The sequence below is a fragment of the Taudactylus pleione genome, unplaced genomic scaffold (genome assembly GCF_031769625.1).
Source record: "Taudactylus pleione unplaced genomic scaffold, aTauple2 ptg000026l, whole genome shotgun sequence".
NCBI classification, from domain to species: Eukaryota; Metazoa; Chordata; class Amphibia; order Anura; family Myobatrachidae; genus Taudactylus; species Taudactylus pleione.
In genome coordinates, this window is record NW_028284428.1 from 34,300,143 (window position 1) to 34,327,650 (window position 27,508).

Consider the following 27,508-nt stretch of genomic DNA (forward strand, 5'->3'; position numbering starts at 1 on the left):
AGGATTAGGGGGTAGAATTAGGTTAGGTTATACTTTCCTTTGGATATTCGGGATCTTCCCCCTTGCCGGCCTTCCGCTGTCAGGATTTGAACCGCCGGTCATGCATGTACAAGCATGTACAAGCCATGCTCTGCCAAGTGTGTGTTTGTTTATGCACATTTAGTTTATTTAATAAATATTTGTATAACTATCATATTTAAATGTATGGTAAGAAGTTAACAACTAGTAAATAATTGCAGTCTGTTTGTAAGTGTGGACACAATTTTAGAGGTGTTTTTAATAAAATATTGTAATTTAAGCTTAACCACAATTTGATTCTAGCCAAACTTGGTGCAACTACTTTTTTAGTTATATATTTCTTTTGCAGCTCTTTGTTTTTGTTTTACTAAATCAAAGTACTGCACTGCCCAACTCAACTTGAACTTGTAGTTAATACACTTTATCTGATGTCATGGCTGCACCGGAGCAAGATGTTACTCTATGTTGGCTGGATATTTCTGAAACACCAGTACAATGTAAAAACTTGACCCCAGTAATGAGACTTACATATGCCATCCACACATAACTGTACTACAGAGTTATGGGGCCCATACATCAGCAATCATTTGTGGCAATTCAGAGTTTTGCAGATGATTGTGTAAAAAAATCAGCAATTGCCAATTCTGACCAAAACTTGAGCAGAGTCGGCGAATCAGGTTGTCCAACTTGTTGGATTTCACAGACCAATGAGGACTGTAGATCGCTAGTGTATGGTAATTATCAGCCGATTTGCCAGCCGTTATGGGCACCTTCATGATTCGCAGATCTGATCTTTAGATGAAAATGATCAGCAAACCACTGAAAAATATCTGCAATGAACACTAATTAAGCTTCACACATATATATCAGTAAAATTAGTTAGTGAAATAAATATACAAGGATCATTCTTACTCTAGAGGTACCGAGGATGTAAGATACACAGGCATAATGATAGCACCTATCTGAGTACTAACCCTTTATTTATGTATATTTAAAAAAAAAAAAAAAGACAAATGTTGTGGATACTTTTGGACTGCTACTAAGTCGGACGCAAAGTGGCTGTTTGCGGTGATGCAGCGGATGCCGGATTTACTACCTTATGCTAATGTGAGTTTCTGCCCACTGTTTTTCTGTCCACACCTGCAACTGCCATCATATCGGCATTGCACCAGCCCAATGCTAGGTAGAAGAGATCCTTCTGAAAGAGGCTTCGCTCCTCCATACATATTCCTGCAGCACTCCCATGACACTCACACAAGACGAAACAGTTCTGTGCGATCACATTGTCGCTTCCAAATTCCCATCCCCAAAACTAATATTTTGCGCAGAGAGATCCGGCCAAGATCTGTCTTACTCAGAATTGGCCAGGGATGCTGTATGCTAAAACTCGCTATTTGCATGGATGGAAAGGGATGCGCCTGCCCTGTGATCACATCAGAAAGAAAGGGGAGCAGGAAGCACAGGGAGCGCTTTGTACAAGGCAGCTGTTACCTTGTTAGTCCAGGACAGTAGTGATTAAAGTGAGATGATTGCTGCTCAATGCTGGACTGTGAAAACAGGGAAATAAGTGGAAATGATGCCTCTTACCTGCCTTCTATATTCATTGTTTCACACGATTCCCAGTCCCATTTGTATTATAGTAATGAAGCAGCAAATAATTAAGAAGAATGTAGTTCAGTAGAGGATTGCCCCCAGGAAATTAAATAAATTCATGTAAAAATTAAAATATTTAGCAGCATTACTGTATGTCCACTTAATAATGCAAAGAATGTCTCTTTAAGCTCAGTTCATAAGTGCTGCAGAGTAAAGCTGTAACATAACCACATTTGTTGCTGTTGCTCTATCACATTGCTATGTGCTGATGTTGAACATTTCACAAGTGCTAAATCTCTAGCAAACAAGCACGATTAATCATGATCAGATATTGTGTGTGTGTGTGTGTGTGTGTGTGTGTGTGTGTTACAAGGAAGCTCTTACACTTTGGAGATCATTTGGAAGCACAAAACATAGCTGCGCCATAAAAAACAGGCTTTGGTCAGTTGTGCCAAATAACACTGCAGAGAAGCAGAGGGAAAGTGTTTGGTGCAATGAGGGCATTACTAGCAAAGCTATAAGTAGGTAGACTTACAGTATGCACTGCATTTAGCAGAGCCCTGCAGAATAGAAATGGACTTTTGTGAACCAGGATGATTGAAATTAGATGAAGGGGTGGAAAAGAAGCTTAATTCAGGGCCATCTCTTTCATTGGGCTTGTTGGGCAGTTGCCCAAGGGCCTGAAGCTTGTAAGGACCCACCAACCCACCCCCCTGCCGCCAAAGCCAGTTGGCAAATTTGTGATATTTTTATAAGCCAGCCGCCGGTGCACTGTATTCTGATCTAACCTCCCCCACCTTATCCCCCCTGTGACGTGTACTCACCTCAGTCCCAGTTTCACTTCATCTGCCAGCTTAAGACCAGTCAGAGTCTCTCTGCTTGTGTGGGAGGTCTGATGGACATGCAGGAAGTTTTAATTTTATTGACCATTTACATTTTTTTCCCGTGAATGGGTGGGTAGGGGCCCAAGTGCATTGCTTTGCCCAGGGCCCACACTGCTGTTAAGACAACCCTGGCTTAATTTGGTGCTTTTCTTGTTGTGCAAATGGACACCCAGCCTTTTGCATTCCCCAAAACGACTAGAACTTTACACCATGAGCTGACAGAGATCTAGGGCCTGATTCAGAGGTGGACGCTAATGCCGTTGCGACTGTCTCTTTACACAGAGCGACTTCGCCTTTATGCTAATGCCTCAGTTAATGTGATTTGTGCATATTCTCCCACGGGCTGCAACACAAATCCGCTGCTGTGCGTACAAAGACACACCATCTGTCACCAAATGATACAGTCACTGACTGTGACACGCCCACTTCTGACCAGCCACTCCCCTGCTACCACCCAGAAACACCCATTGAAATTGCCTATCTCTGCCTCCAAATTCATTATGCGCCTTCTGTTGGCAACCATCAGGACACGTGCAAATGCGGCTTGGCCGTATTTCAGACTGAAAATATCACCCGCTTGCATCCAAAACTACATCTGAATCAGGCCTCTGGGCTTCTCATACTGTATGTATTTAATGGGAAAAATGTTTGAACCTCCGTGATGCACTTCAGTGAATTTACAAGCACACACCAAGCTATGTGTTAATAAAGTGATAGGAGATTGAATTCCTTATGTAATACTTTTGCTACCTCTCCACACATCTAAGATAATTTCATGTTTGTGGAGGTGTTTCCTGAGAACAGGGAGCAGGTGATTAATTGATCGTAAGCCAGACTAAATATTTCAGACAATTCCTTGTAGTTTATTTTGTTTATTTTGTTTACTTGTTAATTGCTACAAGATTTGTACGTTGCTATAAATCACTGCTCTTAAATATTGTATAGTGTTCAAAATGTAGAATTTGATTTAATTTTATGTATATTTATGTATTTAAATAATACTAATCCCCTTTTGTTTAATGAATAGACTCACAGGATAATATAACTGCTACCTATACCTAGATATATACCAGAGTTTGTGGTGACCAATTATATCAATTCAGCTGTCACCTCCCCTGAAAAAGTGCCAAGCTTGATCTACTGATAATCTTTCACTTGGTGATCTGGTGGTTAATATGTGTCGTAGCACCACAAATGTAATATCCTATATGATGTCGTTCAATCCTAGAAAGTTATAATATAGATGTGACCGGTATCAGATACTGCATATACACAAACTGCTTTGTGACATCTATACATTAACACACTCAATATTTCTATGTTCCTTTGTATTTTGCTGAAGATATATAAAAAATAAGCAGTTAAAGTGCGCCAGTTGCAAGATGCCCCTGTTTCCTAGTGACATCCACTCATTCACATAATCATAGAAATGATATGATAAACTGTTTCGAAGGTAGGTTCGGAGGCAGTAGTATTAGACCCCTTACCTATTGTTGTAAAAATACTTTTACTAGCACTTGCTGGCACGCTACAGGATGTAAGGCCACATCCACAGCCTGCTTCACCTTGTTATACGGTATATTTGTATGAGGTTGGATTACTCCAGATCTAAGATGCGCTGGTTAACATCTATTTCTCTTCACCCATACCCTGAGTGCTGATTTATGCTGCTATAGTTTTCAGCTGTTGTAGGACCGGCTCATTCACAAGAAAGTCCCTGTTTGTGCACTGCAGTTAATGCAAGTTTTTATTTCCTTTTAAAGTGGTTAATTAATCTGGTTTATTATGTACTATTTGCTTTCTTATATAGTATGCTGCTAAAATGACGGACTCCCTATCATTGGTGTATATTTACTAAAGTGCGGGTTTATAGAGGTGTTGCCAATAGCAACCAATCAGATTCTAGCTATTATCTAGCTATTAGGAGGTGCTAAATAAATGTTAAGTAGTATCTGATTGGTTGCTAAGGGCAACAAGTCCACTTCAATAAACTCACACTTTAGTAAATATCCCCCATTGTGTCTATTGTACATAATTGTAATATCAGTAAATGAGTTTAACATACTATTTTTTATTCTAAATGTGATCTGTAAATACTTTACCAGGGACATAGCCAAGAAATGCTGGGAAAAGACCAGCTTATGGTTGTAAAGGAGTATTTGCATTTAATTTTAACTTGGCAGAAAGCAAGAGATGTACGGTAATGTGAATACAGGATATAGATTTGACTACAGCTAAGGTGTTTGCCTCTAATATTTATGTCAAAATTATGTTTCTCTGCTATTCTGTTGAAATAAAAACATAATAACTGTACTGTACGGGATTCAGGAACTCATGTCTAGACGTTATTTGTTCAATAGTAAATATATTTAAACCAACTGCTATTACACCTCATAAATATCATCATTGATTTTATATCTTGAAACCTATAAAAATGTATATGGTGACAACCAGTGTTGGTTTTCCTCCCATGTGTTAGATTTAGCAAAGTGTGGAATCACGTCCAGGGTCACTGGGTGGCCTTATGTGAACTCCATGATGTAATTGTCGGGTTTTCAAATCAATGAGCTCAAGAGCACAAGTGTAGTGAATGTCTGCAATCTTGCTTAAAGTTGCCCTGGCTGCCATATTGGAATAAATCAAGTCCAGTAAAACTTGTAATTGTGAACAATATATGGTAGATTAACTATTAAAATCAGGTATAATGATATTTATTATTTTGGAATTGTTAGAATTAAAATATTTAACACTTATACAAATTTCTTCATTGGTGTTCTATCTGCTAACAGGCAGTAGTTTGCCGCTCTATGGTAATTAATAAAAATTATATTATTGTTATTATTACGTCATTTTCTTATCGTTATTCATTTCTCTTAGCATAGTATGATTTTTTTAGAACAGTAAAGTAATTCCCAAAAGAAAAAAAAACATTTTTAAATAGAGATGGGTCATAAAGCAGACTCCTGTTGCCAGTGACCACACATTCACACACTTCCAAGATTTTCTGCCTTGATAATATTCCCGTTTATGAAGTCTGAGCAATTTCATGGTATCGCTTCTGTGGTTTTTTTTCTCTTTTATACAGGTCAAGTCTCCCATATCCAAAATGCTTGGGACCAAGGGTATTTTGGATATCGGAATATTCCGTATTTTGGAATATTTGTATACCATATTAAAATGTCTTAGGAATAGGACCCCAATCTAAACACAGAATGCATGTATGATTCATATACACCTTATGCACACAGCCTGCAGGTAATTTTATACAATATTTTCAATAATTTTGTGCCTCAAACAAAGTTTGTGTACATACACGAACTTCATTTATGTTTCATATAAACCTTATACACACAATCTATAGATCATTTTATACTTTATATGTAATAATTTTGTGCCTTAAACAAAGTTTGTGTACATTGAACCTTCAATAAGCAAAGGTTTCATTATCTCAGTCATGCTAAAAATATTCTGTATTTTGGAATATTCCGTATTTCGGAATATATGGATATGGGAGACTCAACCTGTACTAGATTAAATTATTGATGTACTTTTCGAATAGATCTTTATGGCATCTACAAATCAGATCCGGTGGCTCAATATATTTTATTAATGTTGCAGGCTAAATACTGTTAAATAATTGTAATATACAGTATGTGATTTCTTTATTTTTTGTCTAGTTTCAGGTAGTCACTGAATGGACGGTAGAAGCACTCATCCATTAAGGAGCTGGTCGTCGCATTGGGTGTTTAGTTATTGGGCTTTAAGTTTTTGAATTTTTTCGACACTGGATGTATTCTGCTAGAAATTAGTCTTTTCTAATTTACATTGGGTCTATTTATTATTAAGCTGGACATTAATCCTATGTAATGTGCTGGACAGTTGGGATATTACGCTGGACTCTAACATTATTCTGTTAGACGTTAGTGCTTATATGCTTTACAGTGATGAAATTATTAGGTTGGATGTTGGAGCTACTTACTATGCTGGAGAATTGAAGTATTATATGCTTGCAGCTCAGCCATCTCCTGCATGTCTATGTATAGCAACTTTAAATGAGGCAGAAATAGCCTATAGGTAGCCATGGTAATTACGCATCTAAAGGTCAGCAACAGTGCAGTGTAGTAATGTGGTGCCCTCTCTGGCTGACAATGGAAGGTTGTGTGGTTAAACTATATGAAATAAAGTTCATACATATAGTTCGATATTTCATTTTATCTTTTTTTCAGTTAATGAGGAAGAGCAATAATTTCCGTTTGCGTTACCCCAGAAGCTGGAGTACCGCTGTTATTATACAGAGCAGCACTGACAGACATAACACAGCACTGTCAGTCATACAGGACTGCTGTGAACTTTTAAGTGACCCCTGTAGCCGGCCAATCTCAGAAAGAGCTAGAAAAGTGGGAAGACTGCCCTTGAGTCCCAGTAATGGTCATTTTGGTAGGTTTCTGTTCTCTCTGCTGATTGTGGATTCAGGTTGCAGGGCAGAAGTCTGGTGGGGTCCCCGCTGAGCTGTGGTATTCGGACCAATAGGAGGAAGGCTCCCGGTGGGGACGGAGCTAGTGGGAGCAAGTAAAAAGAGACCTGCTAGCAGAGGATGGGGGCATCAGCAGTGGAGTAGGGATGGCCATGAGTGGCATTTTCAAAAAGGCTCTATGCCTTGCTGCTAATATTATGCTGATCTGTGTATTGCTTCTCAAATGCATGCATTTACGCTAATGCTGGCCATACACCTGCACGATTTTGGGCCGTTTACCCGATTTTTGACGAGTCTTACGATGAATCGTGTAGAAATTGTGTATTTTTGGAGTAGGATACGATCCGATGCGCGCTCCCGCAGCTCCTAAAACAGATAGTATGATCAGATGTGCAGCCCATATTATCCATCCTATCGTGTGCAGATCGTACCGTGTATTTTGTACATGCGATGCATTGTGCGTCCATTCATGTAATTTCAATGACTTTTCCCTGCTGAGCGCGTGAGGCACACGATCGATCGTACGACAGATCATGTGCAATGGAAAACAACAAATCGTGCCGCAAGGACTGCTAGGGAGCTCCGGGGAATCGTATGTGAATCTGATCTTATGCTGGTCGTGCAGGTGTATGGCCAGCATAAGTGTATTGCAAGCACTCTCCACTGTTATGTTTTTGGAAAATACCATCTTGCATGGTGGTTAAGGTTTTGTTCATTGCTGTGATGGTTTTGCTTACTTTGTTGCCAGCTGCTTGGTGGAGTAGTGCTTATGTTATTGGAAAGTGACTTTATTCATTTGTAAGGATGTAATAAAGATGTTATGTGAATACTTTCTGGCCTAGAGGAATCCTGGGATATTGAGCGCCAGAGGAGATTAGGCCTTTCCCACTGAGACAGTGCAGTTAGGCAATTTACATCAAGCAAAGCTTTTGTTTACAAACTGCTGTTTTCTGCCACCTTTTTAGAATAATTTGTATAAATTCTGGAATTTCTCTATATCCTTATTGCTCTAACGGGCTATACCGTAAAAGTGTATTTATGTGTATTTGTTTGATCTTCTGTGGAATTGTCTATTTTGCTGTGGGACAAAATCCCTTTTTTGTTCCTTAAATGTGTTACTTGTTTTTCCAAAATTTTAGGTGTTCATTATGTCTGTGTGGAGAATTATTAGGCTTGCCTTTCTGTCATGGTGTTCTTAAGTGAAGGGGTCGGGGAAACCAGCACTGTGGGCTTCATTCAGAGGCGGCCGTACGGTCTACGACCGCACGGCCGCCTCAATGTTTGTCCAGTGCGCATGCGCACGAGGGAGCCGGCTCCTTCGTGCGCATGCGTGAGACCCGCTACGACCGACAGCCCCGGTCGTAGCGGGTCTCTTTCCAAATGGGGCGAGCTGTTGATGTTGATTGACAGCTCGCCCCGTTTGGAAGGCGGGCCAGGGGGGTGGCAGCCCAAACGGAGGCGTTCCCATGGGAACACCTGCCATTTGGGGGAGGCCCCACTGACATCACTAGTGATGTCAGTGGAGAGCTTCCGGCTCTGACAGAGCCAGAAGCTCTCCGGGGCTTACGACAAGTGAGACCCTACCCTAGGGTCTCGTCGTAAGCCCCAGATGGTCGCGATGATCTATGACCATCGCGACCATCACCCTAGCGGTCGTTAGAGCTGTGGGTGTAAACCCACAGCCTAACGACCGAAACAGAGGCGGCCGGTCAGGATGCAAGCGGCCGCCCAGTTTCTGAGCGACCGCTTGCATCCTCCGACCGCCTCTGAATGAGGGCCAGTGTGTGCAGCCGTGATCACACCTTGAACATTGTAAATGCTTAGTCACAAGCATTCTTGTCAATTATACCCAGGTTATTATAAGGACAGTTTGTTATAACTGACGTCACAAAACATCTTAAATAATACACTGGTAACCACAAAAGGAGATGTAGTCACCATCATGGAGGTCGGGATGCCAGCGCCCAGAATACTAGTGTAGGAATCCCGACAGCAGTCTGAATCCTGGCCCCAAAATCTCGATGGTAAGTATTAGGGTTAGGGGGTAGGTTAGGGAATATGGTTAGGCACTAAGGAAGGTTAGGGCTAGGCTGCTGGGGGGGGGGGGGGGGCGGTTAGGGTTAGGCTGCAGGAAAGGTTGGTTAGGGGAGGGTTAGGGTTAGGACACTTACCTACTTGTGTCGGGATTCTTACTGTCGGGATGTCGCTGTTGTTATTCTGACCGCCGGGACCCCATACCCAACCCCCACAAAAGATCTTGTAAGTTATACTTGGTGTATTACATGTTTAGCAGATTTCTATGATTTAATTAATAAAATTCTTACTGTATATTAAGTAGTACAATGCATCACATACATTTTTCTGTTGATTCACTGTTATTTAACTTTGTTATGTGCACATTTTGTTATTTGTCACATATAGTGTTCCTGCTAGGCTGTGCGAACAGCAGGGTGCTGGGGTTGGGCATCCGGGAGTCTCTGCGCGCTGCTGAAAAGGGGGCATGGCTGGTCGTGGAGGGGGCTTGTCCTTAGGATATGCCTCCAATTTGTCATGTTTGGTGGCGCGCCTGCACGCATCATCTATTCACTCGGCGGTGATCGGTCATCACAACTTTTCCCACCCGCAGGAAACTATGGCCCGCGGGTGGGGAAGGCTGAGGCATGTTGTTTTAGCTGGGCACCGCTAAAAGGGCAGGGCGCATCTTGCCCTTTTAAAATCGGGCAGGGCATGGCGCCCCACTATAACAAGCTAGTGGGAACACTACCATAGTAAGGTTTGGAAATCGCTGGCTGAGTGCAGGCCACTGAGATGAAAGCACAAAAGGTTGTCTAAGGTTGTTGGCTAAGTAGTTAGGAGATCTTCATGTTTAGTTATCTTTAGACCAATAGTACTATACTGTTTTGGAGATGCTTAATCAATAAAGATGAGACTCATTGCCAGCTGATTATTTAAGGTCAAGTTTGTGCGATTGAATCTCTTCATTTGAACTCCTCTCACTGAATGCTAAAGCAAGTTTATATCTATCGTATAAAAGGGGGTTTAGGTATTAAGAAACTGGTCATGCTACAAATGTGTCCTCTTACACATAGGACTCAATCCAATTAGGTGTGAATCGCAAGTAGCGAGATTGTTTCTTTAAACTCGCACACATCGCCGTGAAGCGCGCTCCCGAGAATTCTCCAATCCAATTGAAAATGCCTATTCGCACTACTCGCAGCGGAGGGGTGCGAATTGACTGCCAAATTAGATTTGCAAGAAATGTATGAAAGTGTGGGGAGACCGTCCTGGAACCTCCAAAATGGATAATTTCGTTAACAGGACTGTATAGATGGCTGTTTGTGGCCATTAGGAAGTTACTGTAGGTTTTAAAATGGTGTCAAATGGCTGATTTGTGCTTCTTGTTTTTAAATGCAAGAAACTTATAAAAAACTTTTTTCGTTTAATCTCAAACGAATTAAACGAAAAATGCAAAAAAAGTAGGAAAAAGGGTGATTTGGGGTACTTTGAGGGCACTTTGAAAAATGGAAAAAAAATGATAAAAACAATTATTTTTCAACTAAAAAATTATTGTAATTAAATTTGGGGTGCCTAAACTAACGTAAAAGTTGATTTTGGGGTAATTTGAGGAAATTTTATTTTTTACCCCCAAAATTTACATGTAATTATTGAACTTTAAGCTAATTAGAAACTTCCAATTGCCTAATTGGTCATTAGGGGGGGGGGGGGTGTCCAAGGGGTTCAGCACAGTGTCCCCACATTTTAACCTTAAAATAAAGATTTTCCTTTCCATCTCTCACCCTCAGGGAGGTGCGAGTGGAAAGTTGCGAATTCAGTCTGACTGATTAGTGCAAGTTGCTAATTGGATTGCAAAATGAATTCGCTATGCGAATTCGAAGTAAAAATTGCAACTCGCATCTTGCAATTTGCACCTAATAGGATTGACCCCATTGCCTCAATATCCATATGACACAAGATGCCCAGCATGACTGAGCCTCTCTGGGATGTGTAGCATAGCGTCTTTTTCTTTCAGTTGCAGTGAAACACCATAAGTGTACTACAGACACTGGGCTGCGACTATAACTGCACAAGAATTAGTTTTAGACATTTGCAAAGTGCAGATAAAGCACAACGGAACATAGCTGCTTCCTATAAAGATTCAGGATGGAATGTACTAAGCATCACATTAGCGATACGGTTCATTACCGTGGTATGTACCAAAAATATCATAAAGGACAGCACTGCCGATTAGAGCTGTCCTTTGCAATGCTGCCGGACATAGGGACTTTCGGGTGCAATACCCAGAGCCGCTGACATCTGCGCAGAAGGCCGCGGGGGCTCACGGGAGGCATCCAATCTAATATCTCCCAAGGGGGAGCGTCCCGAAAAGAGGCCTATAGGCTTCTATTGGGTAACGCCACATGAAGGTGGCGTTACCCATCGGGACAAAGAATTCCAGTGCTTTGTACATGTGGGGAATGCGGTAAAACCCCCAAAACTGCATTTTCAGGGGTTTTACCACATTTTCCTACTTAGTACATCTCGGCTTCAGACTCAGTCGCACACTGAAATACAAATGTTGCACATCAAATTTATCAGTGCAATCTAGCAGAGTTAGTTTTGTTGGTTCCAGTTCTTTTGTTTGTGCGAAAGAAGATGATTGGCACTGCAAAGTCGCCTGGGACTTGGTGCGGCGAGGAGGACTGTTTGGCGAGGCTGACTCCAAAGTGTATGCTACCAGAATCCAGTGTGTGCCTATATCTACTGGGAAACAATAGTTGTCAATTAGAAGTGCTAGTAAGTGACATACACAGAACTTAAGCTGCATACACATGTAAAGATTTACTGTCCAACTATCCAACTAGTTGATTGGTTGGAGTGAAAATCTGGTAAGGTATGAAAGCAAATGACAATCAGCAATTTGCTCCCAAACACCGGAAAATGGACAAAAACTGTTGTTTGAACAAATTGTTTAGATCAAACATTTAACATACTTGTCTGAACGACAATTATTATCTGTTTTCTAGCATTTAGGAGCAAATTACTGATCATCAGTTACTCCCATACGTTACCAGATTTTCATTCCAACTAATCAACTAGTTGGATGGTTGGACAGAAAATATTTACATGTGTATGCAGCTTTAAGGTGCATACACACGTAACGATTTTTTGAACGATTTGTCGTTACGACATCGTTATCGTTCAATTGTTCAAAAAACGTTCAGTTTCTGAGTTATAATGATGAACGATAATCGTTCAAGCGCGCTTCCGTTTGTAGTTCGTAGTTCATCGTCCATTTCAGACTGTCCAACATAATGATTTTCTTTACTGGAAGGAACATTTTTCGTTCATCGTTGTAAAAATCGTTCATTACACTTCAAAAAAATCGTTCACTTTTTCCAGGGAAAATCTGACAGAAAATCATTGGTTGCAAAATCGTTACATGTGTATGCACCTTTACTTTCACTGTGTTACATTTGAAAATTTGTGTATGTTGTATTTCCTGTCATTTGAGTAGTTTTCCTTTCTCTGAGGACTTGTGATATGTAAGAAAGAATGTCTGCAAATAATTTACATAAGTGATTTGCACATTCCTCAGCTTTTCACCCAAAACTATGTCAGGCTCTAATATAATTATGTGCATCACGATTCCATTACTGACCTCATTTGACCTTGCTGTGTCTTTTTCCTTTGTAGAATTTAAGGCAAAGTAAGAAATGTTAACTGCAGCAAAGTTATCTATTTGGTACTAATGCAGTAAACGATTTAGAGAATGGGCAATGTGGCCTAAACGTCAGGAAGGCAATGTTACCTATATTCCTCCTAAAGTACTGCTGGCTGTCTGAAAGTGCATAACTGACATAACCACATACCATTGTAAGTGATTCATGGTAGTGATAGTACAAAGGAGAAAGTCTAGTTTTACCTGTTTATAAGGAACAACTGCCTTCCTCATTATCCTTAATGAAATATTTATGTTGATTTTTACAAATACTTGAAATAGTTGCATCATACTGAACATACTTTGTTACACAATAACATATTTTTTGTTTCAACACATATTTATGTAAGATATGTTTGCCTTAAAGGGCTACTAAGGAAAAAAAGATATTTGGAAACATAAATGTAAAAGTTTGATATGTAAGCTATTGTCTTGCGCTATCAGACATTTTAGTCATTGTCAGTTTTCCTGCAGTGATGTGGAGGCAATCTCCAGAAAGAATGAGGTGTATACTTTTATATTAACATTATTAAGTTTTGGTAAGCTTCTAAAACTTGAGTACATGCAATATATTCAGTATCTCTGGTCACATTGCATGTTTCAATGGGAATGGGATTGAAATGCAGCAGATGCCCGACAGGATCAAGATCCCGACGGGCAGGTAAGTACACATATCCCCTGCCCCCCCCTAACTCTAACCCTCCCTTAGTGGTGCCTAACCTTAACCTCCCCCCTTAGTGCCTAACCCTCACCTACCCCTGGGTGTGCCTAACCCTAACTCCCCCTTACCGCTCCCTAAACCTAACCCTTCCAAGGTGGTACCCAACCCTAACCTCTTCCTGGGGGTGCCTAAACCTAATCCTCCAGCCTAGGGGGTGCCTAAGCCTAATCTCCCGCCAAAACCTAACCCTAACCCCGTTAGGCGCCCTAATCCTAACCCTCCCCCCGCGGTTAACGGTAAGAGCGCCCCAGGTTTACCTTTGTACAGGATGGCGTCCTCTGCGTTCCAGCGTCGGGATTATGATAGATGTTGGTATTTTTGACGCCTATAATAAATCCCTAGCTGGCATTCGCTGTCGAGATTGCCGCCGGTCATCTGACTACATCCCGTTTCAATGTACCTCCAAGTGTCCAACAAACAAAATATTAAACCTACTTAATCGTAATCAAACAATGATGTTTTTATTTTAAACACAGACAATTTTATGGGCCAAATGTAATAGGGTGAGAGAATAGAAAATGTGAGAGTTTTCTCACACTTTTTAAACTCAGTGAATGTAAGTCCGAGAACAGGCAAACTGACGTTATTAGACTCAATTAACTCTCTTACTGCTAAACTCTCACCTTTCTAAACGCTCACCCTATTACATTTGGCCCCAGATATTTTAATTGATAAAATCTATGCTTCTTCCATTGGCTCCTGACAAGCTGTCAGTGAACTATCCATTCAGAGAAGGTAGATGGTCCCATGATGTGGAAATGACTGTACATAAGGATGTAAATAGTTCCCACCTGCAGGAACACATTTTAAATACTGGATTAAAGGCATTGGCCTCCCTAATCTCTTGTACTTTCTATAATGGGTGTTTACCTTTGGGAAGAGCTGTGGGAATGCAGGATAATATTTACACAAGATGAGCTGTCCTCTGGTCCTGGACACGATCCATGCAGCACAGGCCTGAGTCACAACTGATGCAGCTTATTGGTGTCTCTGTACAATTGTCTATAATGGCATAATAGAAGTCCACTCAGCTTACATGACTTTCTATATACTCAATTAAGTTTTTTTTTTTTTTTATCAAAAGTTTTTCAGTTCTGTGCCTGATGCAGACCCGGGTGCTAATGGGGAATTGGTCACTAATGACTAATGTTTTGGTAACTGCACCGTAGCCACAGTGAGCATGTGCCATAATGCTTCTATGTCTCTGGACGCAATGTGGGAGAAGCCCCAGCCTGCCAATAAGTTTGGGGGCGGTGAGAAGGAGTGTCTAAAACGCCAGCATGTCAACTGCTACTTAGAGGCGGGTTGGGTATGAAATCCCGGCTGTCGGGACGCCACTGTTCAGAATACCGACAGCGGCATCCCGACAGCCAGAATTCCGACACCCATAGGAACTAATGGGAAGTATTTTCCCTACCCCTACCCTATCCTCTACCCTAACCCTCCCTCTCCGATTGCTAAACCTAACCCCCCTCCCTAGTGCCTAAACCTAACCTCCCCATCCCCTACCTAACTCTCCCTGTTGCCTAACCTTCCTATCCCCTAAACTAACCCTCCCTCCCTGGTGCCTAAACTTATCGCCCCCCCGCCTAGTGCCTAAACCTAACCTTCCCCTCCCTAATCCTAACACTCCCTCCCTGGTGCCTAACCCTAACCCTCCCCCTAGGGCCTAACCCTAACCCTCCCTCCTGGTGCCTAAACCTAACTTCCCCTCCTAGTGCTTAAACCTAACCTCCCCCTCCCTGTACCTTAATCCTAACACTCCCTCCCCGATGCCTAACCCTCCCCCTACCGCCTAACCCTGCTACCTAACGCTAACGTCCCCCTACACCCCGATACTTACCTTTGGGATGCCGACGGTCGGGATACTGGTGCCGGGATCCCGACCTGTCGGGATTTAGGCGCTGGTATAGTGTTCCCTCTAGCTCCGGCGGCAGGCAGGGCGCCGGAGCTAGAGAGGGCAATCTTGTGCGCGCGCCCAAAAAGGGGGCGTGGTTATGAAAAGGGGGCGTGTCTATAAGACGAGTCCCCTTTTCGTCATACTTGGGGGCGTGCCCGGCGCTTACGGACATGCCGGGCAGCCCCCAAGCTCTGCAGAAAGGGAGAATAGATGCCGGGCGCATGCGCCCGGCGTCTATTCTACGGCGGTGACCGGATCACCGCATGTTTGTCCACCCGCGGGACACTGCGTCCCGCGGGTGAGAACGGCTCCCGCAGGCTGTTAGGGCAGGGCGCTTTTTGCCCTCCTCCTGGAGGGCAGGGTGCTTTTTGCCCTCCAGAAGGAGGGCAGGGCGCCGCGCCCCGCTAAAACAGCCTAGGGGGAACGCTATGGTATATACACCATTGGCATCCCGCACACCGGGATGCCGACTACATGCTTTAGAGGAATGTCGATGCCAGCAACTGCATCTTACGACGCAGATTACTTGCGTTAGACATTATGAGTAACCTTAGGGTTACTCAAAATATCTGATGGTGCATCCGATGCTGCGTCTTAGGACCCATCTAACATATCTGAGAAGGCACAGGTGGGTGTTTCAATTCAAAAGACGACACCTGCATCATTTACATACCTTCTCAGATCCACTGCTACCGAAGACGCAGCACAGATCATTCCTGCTTTACCTCTGAATCAGCCCTTGTGTTTTTTACAAGTCGCAACTGCAGAGGTTCCTAAACGCGGTCCTCAAGGCACCCCAACAGTTCAGGTTTTAGAGATATCCATGGTTGTACATAGGTGGTTAAATCATATTGACTGAGGTACTAATTAAGTCACCTGTGGTCAAGCATCGATATCCTTTAACCCTGGACTGTATGGGTGTCTTGAGGACCGAATTTGGGAACCTCTGCATTAATAGCTTGTGACTATAATTGCTTAAAGTTAGCTGTTAACTCTTTAAGTGGTAGTTTTGTTTTCTTAGTTGTCTTTTACCAAACAGCTTTTCGGCAACAAAGGGACACGATGAGCAAAAAGCACCTATTGTGCTTGTGTAAACTACTTAAACTTTTTGCAATTTGTGTTTTTCACTTTTCATGCCAATATCTTTATTTCTTCTTTAGTTTATGGTATAAAGGAGATGTATCGATTAGTGGAGAAGTTGCCCATAGCAACCAATCCATCCTCCTCCTATCATTTTTATAGAACATACTTGATAAATGCCAGCTAGAAGCTGATTGATTGCTATGGGCAACTTTACTTGTCCACTTCTCCACTTTTCTCAGGGCTTGATACATTTCCCCCAAAGTTTCTACTATTTTATGCTCTTGCTCTCCTCATTGTAAACACAAAGTAAGATTGCAAGAAGTCTGGTTCATTTAGTTTCTCCTTAGTTCAATACAGTTTTGTCATAGAGGAAAAAGCTATTTAAGCCTGGTTAGTGAATCCACCACATCTGCTTATGTTTGTTAATATGCAGCACCTTTTAACACTACTAGTTCTGGGTTCTTGCCGGCTTCCGTTACGTCAGGATTCTCAGCGCTATCAGATGTTTAGGAAAGGGGTCAGTTCTCTAGAAGTTGTATTTGTAAGGGCCTGGGAAGATACAGCTGAGTACAACCATAACTATGAGTGACAGATGTAAAATTTAAACCCCACCAAGGCAGGCATAAAGCATGCTTATCTTATTTTCAAAACAGATGTTAATTAGCTTGTTTTGCCAAACTCCAAATTAGTTTTGTACTTCTAGAAATAGCTAATGGAGCTAAACATTTAAAGCCAAATCTATCTATGTGGCGACGTCTGAACGATAACTCAACTTTTTCAATGTCTTATAATAAAAATGAAACCAAAACTAGCAATCATTTGTGGAAGTGACATGTGGTCTCAGTGTGTTAGGAGCAGTCAACACGAATAGGTCTAATGTTAGCAGTTAGATTTATCACTACCATATGAAAAAACCTTTCTTTGGCTTTTGCTAATTAGTTTCTTTGTGATAAAATGTAGGTTGTTCTGAAGACTAGAACCAAGACAATTAGTTATTGATGGGATGTCTATATGTTCCAGGTTCTTAACTTCTGTGTGGTAAAAAGTGTGTCAGTTTCTCTGGTCAGTCTCTTAAGCTGGCCACTCACTAGACCAACTTACGTCCAACCAGCCAACTAGTTGATTGGTTGGAATGAAAATCTGGTAAGGTATGAAAGCAAATGACAATCAGCAATTTGCTCCCAAACACCGGAAAGTGGACAAAAACTGATGTTTGAACAAACTGTTTAGATCAAACATTTAACAAACTTGTCTGACGACCATTTTCTGGCATTTAGGAGCAAATTGCTGATCATCATTTACTCCCATTCCTTACCAGATTTTCATTCCAACCAATCAACAAGTTGGCTGGTTGGATGTAAGTTGGTCTAGTGTGTGGCCAGCTTTACTGCCTGGGGCAAACAGGCAGGAGGTGTGCTGAGAGTCACTGGTTTTGTTTGATGTACAGATGTGTTCTCACTCGTCTTTGCTGCAGTCGCTCCAAACAGCCCCTCTTGGCGCGTCTGGTCCCGTGAGACTATGCTAGCGCTGGGCGTCTTTTTTGCGTCTGTTTTGCAGAAAATGCATCTAAGTCGCAATGCAATGCGACTAGGATGCATCAGGAGTCCTTGCTGATTAATTTGATATGTGACACTTGTATATCTGTGTGCAACCGAGACTGAAAATTGAACTTTGTGTGGAAAAAAGCTGCAGCCGTTGCATCATAGCACTTCACATGCCGATTGAGAGACTCAAGGTGCCTACACACTAGGCAATATTTTACACGATCAGCCCGATTCTGACACATCGGGATGACAGATCGTGTAAAATATATCCTAATCGTGAGTCTCCACTCACGATTACGATGCTGATGCGGGTCCCCACTGGTCGTACGTCGCATCTTCTGCTGCGGGCAAGATCTGAAAATCTCAGACACGATACACTGGAATAGTATTGGATGCACAATAGATCAGGTGTCGATTTGGATAGTTTTTACACCAAATCATGCCCACGACTGCCAGGGAGCTGCCGGGGGAGAAACCGGACACGATATCGCATCGTCACAAGATCGCCTAGTGTGTGGGCACCAACAGTCTCACACTGATATACAGGTGTCACATTAATCAGCACAGTCTGCTGGTGAGTCCTAATCGCATTGCATTGTGACGTAGACGCTAGCAAAGACCTGGCAGCTCACTCACGCCGGGCATTTCGCTCTGCATGGCATATTGAGGCTAGACATCTGTAAGTGCTAAGCTAAATGCTGTTTTGCTTGTGAGTTCCACATTAGTGTTGGGATGATCTATGATGAAAAATGTGGTCAAACCTCCAAAAATGTAGTTTTCTGGAGGTTTGACCACATTTCCTATATGCACCCCTTAACCTGATCCTGTGAATACGGTATATTATAAGGTCTGTTTTGTCTCCTAAATATGCGCAGTGGGAGCTGGGAAGCACACCCCAGCGGCTTCCATTGTGAGGGAGACGGGACATGCCTAGAACCGCAGGACCTGGCCAGCCATCAGGGGTATGTATGGGTTCAAGGTATGGGAGGGATCAGGGAGAGGGGGGGCGATGTGAGACTGATCAGGGGGGGGTGTCTCTGACAAGTAGTCGAGGAGTAGTAAAACGGAGGCGGGGCTGGACAGACCAGGGGGCGGGGTGGACTGAGAAGACCCGTCCATTTACTAATATATTTATGTTTTTATATATGGTATCCCAAGGATAGCACTCGTAATAACAAAAGATATTGGAGGCAGTGCTGTAAACCAACGTTTCAATGTAACTGTACATTTACATCAGGATACTCATTTGTTTCATTTTGTGCATTTATTTAGCATGTGTTTCATATGGCTCATACTGTAGGTATCTACCTGTATATCTATTTTATATGCTGCATATGTCATGTTTCATACAGTAAGTGTCTATCCCATGCCTATGTCTCTATATTACATATATCTTATATATTGTATATCTCATTGTGTATCTCATATCTATTAATCTCATTCCATTCTATGTATCTATCCAGAGCCGGCCCTAGCCATTTTGGTGCCCTAGGCAAGATTTGAGAAGGTGCCCCCTAGCATATAATCCCACCTCCAATTTTAATGCATCTACACACTATACGATTTTGTTAACGATTTTGCCGATTCCGACACATCAGAGTGACAAATCGTTAAAATCGTCCAGTGTGTATGCACCCTATCTTGCATTGCACGTTCCCGTGGGGTTTTCAGCCGCATTGACTGATCTTTTGAACATGCAGTCCAATAAGGCGATGTGGCTGACGATCCCATGCAGCGGGGGCCGGCATATCGGGCAGAGTGCCCAGTGTGTACGGACCGCCCAATATGATGGCCCATTGACAGGGGGGTCATATGTCGCATTGGTGGGTACACACATAATTTAGTGTATTCCCAACTTAAGTATTTATACGCTGACGTCAGGGATATTATATAAACAGGTCACAAAACTGCTCGCTCAAGGAATTGTTAATTCAACGCGATTTATTAATATTTTTCAGTCATGAGGACCAGACCCCTGCAGAGATAGAGATTATATATATATATATATATATATATCTCCTTATGCAGTCCTGCACTCATATAGCCTCATTTAGTCAGCATAGGGGTACACAACCATGGCCCACCACAGTGACCCAGTATTTACAAAAACAAATCCCAAAAAAATACTCTTTGGAAAAGAAGGAACACAGAGAATGTAAAGAATTTTCTTTTCAGTTATTATCATCATAACATATTACCAGTGGCATATTTTGTTCTGTATCGCAGTGATACTAACTAATATATATCACTGGTCCAGCGATGGGCTTCTGTGTCATGCGCATGTCACTTTCACTCAGCGGGGACCCGGCAGTGCATGGAAGGCTTTGCTGAAGCCGGGAAAGGCTGCTGCTGGTTCCCCTTTGCGACATTGGGGACCGCAACGCTCTGACCATCTAAAGATGGTGAGAGCGATACAGTGGCAGTAATCTTAGATTACCGCTGTCAAATATTGAAGCATGACATAACCCCTTTAGTGAGTACTAAAGGGGTTATGAATAGGTCCCTATATAAGAAAATTATACATACTGATTATATATAGGTATATGTCACAAAACAGAAATCATAGCGCAAATGTGTCTATAGCGACCAAATATAATCATAGTCCAGTATAATGGCGAATAACGACGTCAACCACAGCTCTTCTCTTTATCCTTCCTCTAAAGGCAGCATCTATAATATCAAAGACAAAAATAAATAGGGGCCGCAGATAATATAGTATGTTAAAAGCACAATAGGTAACTAAGGATAAATTACATGTACATCAGAAAACGAAATAAGTGGCATATCAGGGGCAAACAAGCCTGTTAGTAGAAATTGCTGTCACTTAGTTTTCAAACCATGAACCAACTTTCTACAAACAGGCTTGCTCACCCCCTGATATTCCAGTTTTTAACTTTTGTGATGTACGTGATTTATCCTATTATCCTAAGTAACCCATTGTGCTTTTATCATACTACACTAACTGCGTCACCTATTTCTTTTTCTATCTATCTCTCTCTCTCTATCTATAAATATCTATCTATCTATATATATATATATATATATATATATATATATATATATATATGTTAAATATGACTGTAGCTTAACTATGTGATGCAGTCAGGCATGGCGACAGAAATCTTGGGGCCTAGTATTGAAATGTTTTTGGGGCCATTCATGCTACCCGATACAGTACATGATAAGTGGAAAGAGGTATAAGTATTGGGGGTTATAAGAATTACATTAAGTTGTGGACAGATGACAGTGATCCAAGGAGTAAGGGTGGGATGTACTAAAGGTAAAAATGCTGTAAAACCTCAGAAAATGCAGTTTTAAAATGCAGAGCTGCATTCCGATGCTTCGCCCTGCTAGGTAACGCCACTTTCAGGTGGCATTACCCAATAGAAGCCTATGGGCTTCTTATCAGAACGCTCCTGGCTGGGAGGGATCCGATTGGATCCCTCCAATGATGCGCAGAAGGACTTCTGGGAGTTAAACACGGGAGTCCCTCTGCCCGGCAGCATTGCAAAGGACGGCTCTTATCGGGAGAGCTGTCTTTTGCGAAATTCTTGGTACACACCGTGGTAATGAGCCGCAGTATATACCCGTAGTCACGGTGGATGTACCGCATCGCAGAAGCAATGTTTGTATGTCCCACCCTTAGAGAGATACAGGAGGGGGGTGATCTGCAATTGCTGCTGATGTAGCTGGTCTGGATGTGATGCCTCCGGTGTCAGGTAGAAATCAAAGCCAGGTCGGGAGAGAGAACCAGGAGGGCGTGGTGCAGCAGGGGAAGGGCAGCTCAGCCGGAGCTCAGGGCTGCCGCTGATCAGCATCACATGTGATATGGTGGGCAGTCCCAGGTGAGCCACCAGCCACTGTAAAGCACCATAATAAGCCCATGCAGCCCCGGCCCCCATTCACAGCCGCGTGCCGATCTCAACATATACTGTATACTCTCTATCTTCTGGTGGCACAAATCCACCCCCGCTGTCACCTGACCACTGTGCACTGCTGACTGATCGGAGCTGCGCTCTGATCACGGCAGTGGCGGGGAGCTACAGAGCCGTGGGATGCCCCCAAGGCATTCCAGGTGCCCTAGGCATTTGCTTAGAATGCCTATGCCTAGGGCCAGCTCTGTATCTATCAGTGGCATAAGTTCATCTCAGACGCCCGAAGGCAAGTTATCATTTGTGCCCCAACCCCCCCCCTTTCCCCCAAATATTTGACTATGTTTCTATCAGGCCTATTTACTAAAGTAAATTTGCAGGATATCGCCTAAAAACACAATTTTTCAGGAGTTATCTGCAGATTTATAGAATAAATATAGGACTTAGGGTTAGGCACCCCCGCGGGAGGGTTAGGGCAGCTAAGGGGGGGGGGTTAGGGTAAGGCACCACTTGAGGGGGGAAGTTAGGGCTAGGCACCCCCCCCCCCCGGGAGGGTTAGGGTGCGCGGAGGGGGGTTAGGTTTAGGCACCAACAGGGGCAGGTTAGGATTAGGCACTGGGGGGAGGTTAGGATTAGGCACCACTAAGGGAGGGTTGGGGGGGGAGAGGGGAGGGTTAGGGTACTTACCAGTCCCTGTCGGAAATTAGGTCCATCGGTGTTCCACTGTCGGTATTTGATTCGCCGGCTATTCAGCCGTCAGCATTAAATACCGATTCCTTCCGCTCCTGATATCTATCTAATAACTAAATCTCATTGCTATATAGTTCATATATGTGTTTACAGTATATTTAAACTATCTATCTATCTATCTATCTATCTATCTATCTATCTATCTATCTATCTATCTATCTATTACTATGTAAGTAAATATATATTTTATACATGCAGGAAATATCCAGGCTGAAACTTTCATTTTTGTTAGTCTTATCTGGGACCTTTCATATCATACAGTATCTGACTTGTCTGTTTATTTTTTGTCTTTTTGTCTTTCTAGAATAACGAAACCATTAACATTTGCTGACTGTGTGGGGAATGAGCTGCCTTTAGGATGGGAAATTGTTTACGATCAACAAATTGGTGTATACTATATGGACCACATAAATCGTAAGTTTTCACAAAGTTTAAGTTTGTCCAACCATAAACTAGTCTTCTCTATAACTCATTTGCAGAGTGCATTGCTTTTATTTAACATAATAATTTATACTTATTTTGTTTGACTTTAATTTAATCTATGGTAAAAAAACTATTTACATTTTACTAAATGATAGATCATAACTAGCTGGTCTGGACACTGGAACATTAATAATGGTAGGACGTATCCATTCAAGGACCCAGATACCAGTGTCCATTTTTAGTCAATATTGCTCCATGGATGTTGATCAGACGCCTCCCAAGTCGTTAGATGAAGGGCTAATTTGTAACTGAAGGGGACTATCCGGGAGAAATTTAGGCAGTCATGGACCTGGGACTTTCCAACTACTCAAAGGGAACTTATTCTTACACACATAGTAATAGCATCAATTCATGTGACTAAATAATACACTGAAGTGCCAAAAGTCATGGCATAGATGCCTAGTACTGTGTAGGACCCCCTCTAGCCCAGTGAAGCGCAGCAACTAAAATGGCATAGTTCCACAAGTGGACGGAAGACCTGGAAAGATGTTGACCCATGCCATCTGGATAGCTTCCTACAGCTCCCTGATATTTGTAGGTGCAGGATCTTGAGTGCGAATGGACCTCTCCACCACATCCTATAAATGCTGAACGCGGTGGCTACACAGTTCGTTGGAACTCTCCAGGATGTTCCTTGAACCAAGCCTGAATAACTTGGGCCCATGACACGGTGCGTTATCCTTCTGGAATATGCAAACATGCCATCGTTGTTGGGGTACATGAAGTCCATAAAGGGGTGCAAATGGTCATCAAGTGATTGCTTGTAGCAGTTCCCGGTCATGTTAAGGCAGACCAGCGGATCCAACTCATGCCATGTGAACACACCCCACACCATTATGAAAGTACCATCAGCCTGCACTGTGCCTTGTTGACCATTGGGGTCCATGGCCTCATGGGGTTTGCACCACACTCGAGCCCAGGTGAGGCGCTGTGTCCGGTATCGTAGTGTTAACAGGGACACTCTGGTGGGTCTTCTGCTCCCATATCCCATAGAAGCTAAAGAACGCTGCACTGACCTGCTGGATATGCGTTTGGTACCTCCTGCATTGAATGTTGATGGGATTTGAGCCAGTGTAGCATGTCTGTTACCATGGACGATTCTGGCCAGACGCCGTTTGTCACGATCATTAAACACACAAGGTCAGCCACGGTGCTGTCCGTAATGGGTAGTAATGCCTTCCATGAGGAATTCCCAGTACACACGTGACAGTGTAAATTGAGGAATGTTGAATAACCGCACAACTTTGGAAATGGAATGTCCCATCCGTCGGGCATCTACTTTTATGCCCCGTTCAAATTTAGATAATTCACGTCGCCTTGCAATGAGCAGCCTAGCCTGTGTTCAAACTGACATGCAAGATGTCAGTGTGAGGCTGGGATTTGTGAGTGAACTCGGACTAGGAGTTGCCAAGGGAGTGGAACTAGAGAGGCTGGGTTGAAAACTAGGAGGCTTGATATAACTCTTCATCATTCAGGATGACACTAGGATAAAGTTGTAGAGCTGGGATGCGGAGCAGAACCAGCTATTACAGGATTGCTGGGCTGCAGAGCAGTACTAGCTATTACAGGATTGCTGGGATGTGGAGCAGTACCAGCTATTACAGGATTGCTGGGATGCGGAGCCGAACCAGCTATTGCAGGAACGCTGGGATGAGCAGTGCCAGCTTTTGCAGGAACGCTGGGATGAGCAGTACCAGCTTTTGCAGGAAAGCTGAGATGAGCAGTACCAGCTATTGCAAGAAAGCTGTGATGAACAGTACCAGAAATTGCAGGAACGCTTGGATGAGCCAGGGAGTTCTGGAGATGGTTACTGCACTGAAGTCGCTGAGCAGAACTCTTGCTATGAAGATTGCCAAGAACAACAAAGCACTGGCAATTAGTGAGTGCTCATGAAGATTCCTTTATACCCCTGGCTGTTCAGGGATTGGATTGTGGAGTCAGGTGATGGCAGATTGGGATTCCATTGGCTGTGAGCTAGTCACCTGATTGGAACAACATGGCTGTGCCCATCTCTGAATCTGCAGCTCTCACAGGCAGAGAGGATCACAGGTGCACAATCAGTCCAGAAGGGGAATCTAGCAACTAGCAACACAGACGCATGCTGCAGCCTGTAGTTGAACAGATCTCCCAGGCAAATGTGGATATCCTAACCTGCACAGCGCAGGTGAGAGAGCGTCTGGCATGGCAGTCAAATTACAACTGATGTAGCATTGGGCATTTCCAAGACGTCATAGTATGATGACGCCACCTACCATTACCTTTACTATCCCATCACTTTTGGCACTTCAGTGTACATCGTATTTAGGGCCTGATTCAGATCCTCTCGCAAGCGGCCACTCGCTCGTACGCGACCGATGTTATGCAATCGCGCATGCGTATGCATCGCAGTACACGTGCGTGAACTAGTCCGAGCGATCGGGAAGCGCTCGCTCACCCAGCAAAGACAGCCCAGTGGAATGAGTGACAGGAGAGGCCATTTGTGGGTGATAACAGGGGAAGGGCAGTAGTAACGGGGGAGTGGATTTGCGAACGCAGGCGTGCCTGAGTGTTTCAACGCCGTCTCAGAGACGTGCATAATTAACAGGCAGCGTCATAGTACACGTCACCTGGTTGAATTAAACACTGAAGTGCTTGCAGTGCTTGAGGTAGGGTACAGTCAACCTCAAGCGCTGCAGTAGGATCGATGGAACCTGTTGTACCGATGGTTGTATATACATCCTGGAATGACGTTCGCTAGTGGGTGGCTAAAGACAGGCTGGTGGGCGTCTGTAAGCACAAAGTGATCGCTTGCCAAGACATAGTGGGCGTGCTTATGCCTTGCCGTGCGATCACCTGCCTTGACGTCACTTAGCTGAATTTGCATACGCTGGAAGCGAGCGGCCGCACCTAGCGAGCGGGTCTGAATCACGCCCTTAGTGTATTTATTCAAAATATTGTATTTATTAAAAAATTTTGGTTTTGAATTTTCATTATATATCACTCATTTCATTTTCATAATAAAATTGATCTAGGTTTAGACATATTTGTTTGAATGGGGATGTAAACAAGAATAGAAGGTTGCACCAAAGTGGAAAATATTTTGGGGTAAATTTACTAAAGGTCGATTTGGCATTTTGAGTGATTTGGCATGCGATTTCCATGCGATTTGCATGTGATTTTGCTTTTGAGTATTTACTAAAGGCTAAGTCGAATGGTAAATTCGAACACTAAACCGAATTTCTCACCAAGCCGACTCTTTATCGAACAGGGGCAAAACATTGGTACTTTTTCATTGAACAACACAGAGCAACCTTATTTACTCTTAGTCGATTTCAATTCCCCCCCAAATCGACCTTCAAATCGACATTCAAATCCCCAAATGAATAGACCTGCTTCATGCTTTCGATTTGAGCATGAGCAGGTCGAATTAACACAGATACATGCAGACCTCAGTGAGATGCCTGCATGTATCTGACTGTTACAAGCAAACAAATAGTTAATTCTAAAATAAAAATTATGTGAGGTACCCCCTCAAAACACAACCAGCCTCGGACTTTTGATAGCCAGTCCTGGTTGTTTAAGTACAGGGAAAAAATTGCGTAGGGTTCCACTGTACTTAATACAACCAGCACTGGGCTCTGGGAACCAGTCCTGGTTCTGGACTTACAGGGAAGAAAAACACGTAGGGTTCCACTGTAAGTTCCAGAAAAAGCACTGGACCCTTTCTAGCGGGGGTCTGATGCCACAGCAAGGGGAGCCCTATAAGCGGGTCCACCAGCCGCAGCATCAGTCCTGACCTCTAGTCAGCCCAGGCTAGGGATCCCTGGGGAGTTGGGGACCCACTCAATAAAGGGGTCCCCCTCTCCAGGGCACCCCTAGCGTAGGCTGATAGCCCGGGGCTATCCCCGCCACCCCTGGGTGGTGGGTGGCAGGTTGAGTGTGTAAATGTAGTGTAAAAAAAGAATATGTAAAACATTGTCTTTACAGTAGAACTGCATGTCCCAGCAAGCTTACCCCGCATGCTGGTACTTGGAGAACCACAAGTACCAGCATGCGGGGCATCAAGGGCCCACCTAGACCTGTAGTTCACCTGTAAAGAAATGTTGGAAAAAAAACCACACACACTGTACTCAGTATAATTTTAATAAACATACATGCACTCACACATGTACACACACATACGCACACATGTATCAAAACCAAGCCAAATCGAATTTGATTTGCAAATTGAACTCCAAATCGAACAATAGTAAATCTGGCAAAAACACTGGGTTTTAAAAATTCGATTTGAGTAAGTTCGAGGTGAGCTAAATCGAACTTCAAATCGACAATCAAATCGACTTTTAGTAAATTTACCTCTAAGGCCCGTATTCAATTTGAGGTGAAAAGTCCGGATCCGCGATACTTTTTCGTGGATGACATAATTTTGGCCTGTTTTGCTTTTATCCTGTATTTAATTTGAAGGACTTTCAGCCTAGGCAGAAAGTC

The 27,508-nt window shown here is 43.0% G+C and overlaps 1 protein-coding gene across 4 annotated transcripts in view; it reads left to right on the forward strand.

Annotated features, from left to right (window-relative positions):
- Nucleotides 1–27,508, forward strand: part of WWC3 (WWC family member 3) — a 231,472-nt gene that overhangs the window by 80,121 nt on the left and 123,843 nt on the right. For all 4 annotated transcript variants that reach the window (XM_088451663.1, XM_088451664.1, XM_088451665.1 and 1 more), the window contains exon 2: nucleotides 22,863–22,972. In XM_088451663.1, the coding sequence (XP_088307789.1) occupies nucleotides 22,863–22,972 (110 nt within the window). The remainder of the gene's footprint in view (nucleotides 1–22,862; nucleotides 22,973–27,508) is intronic.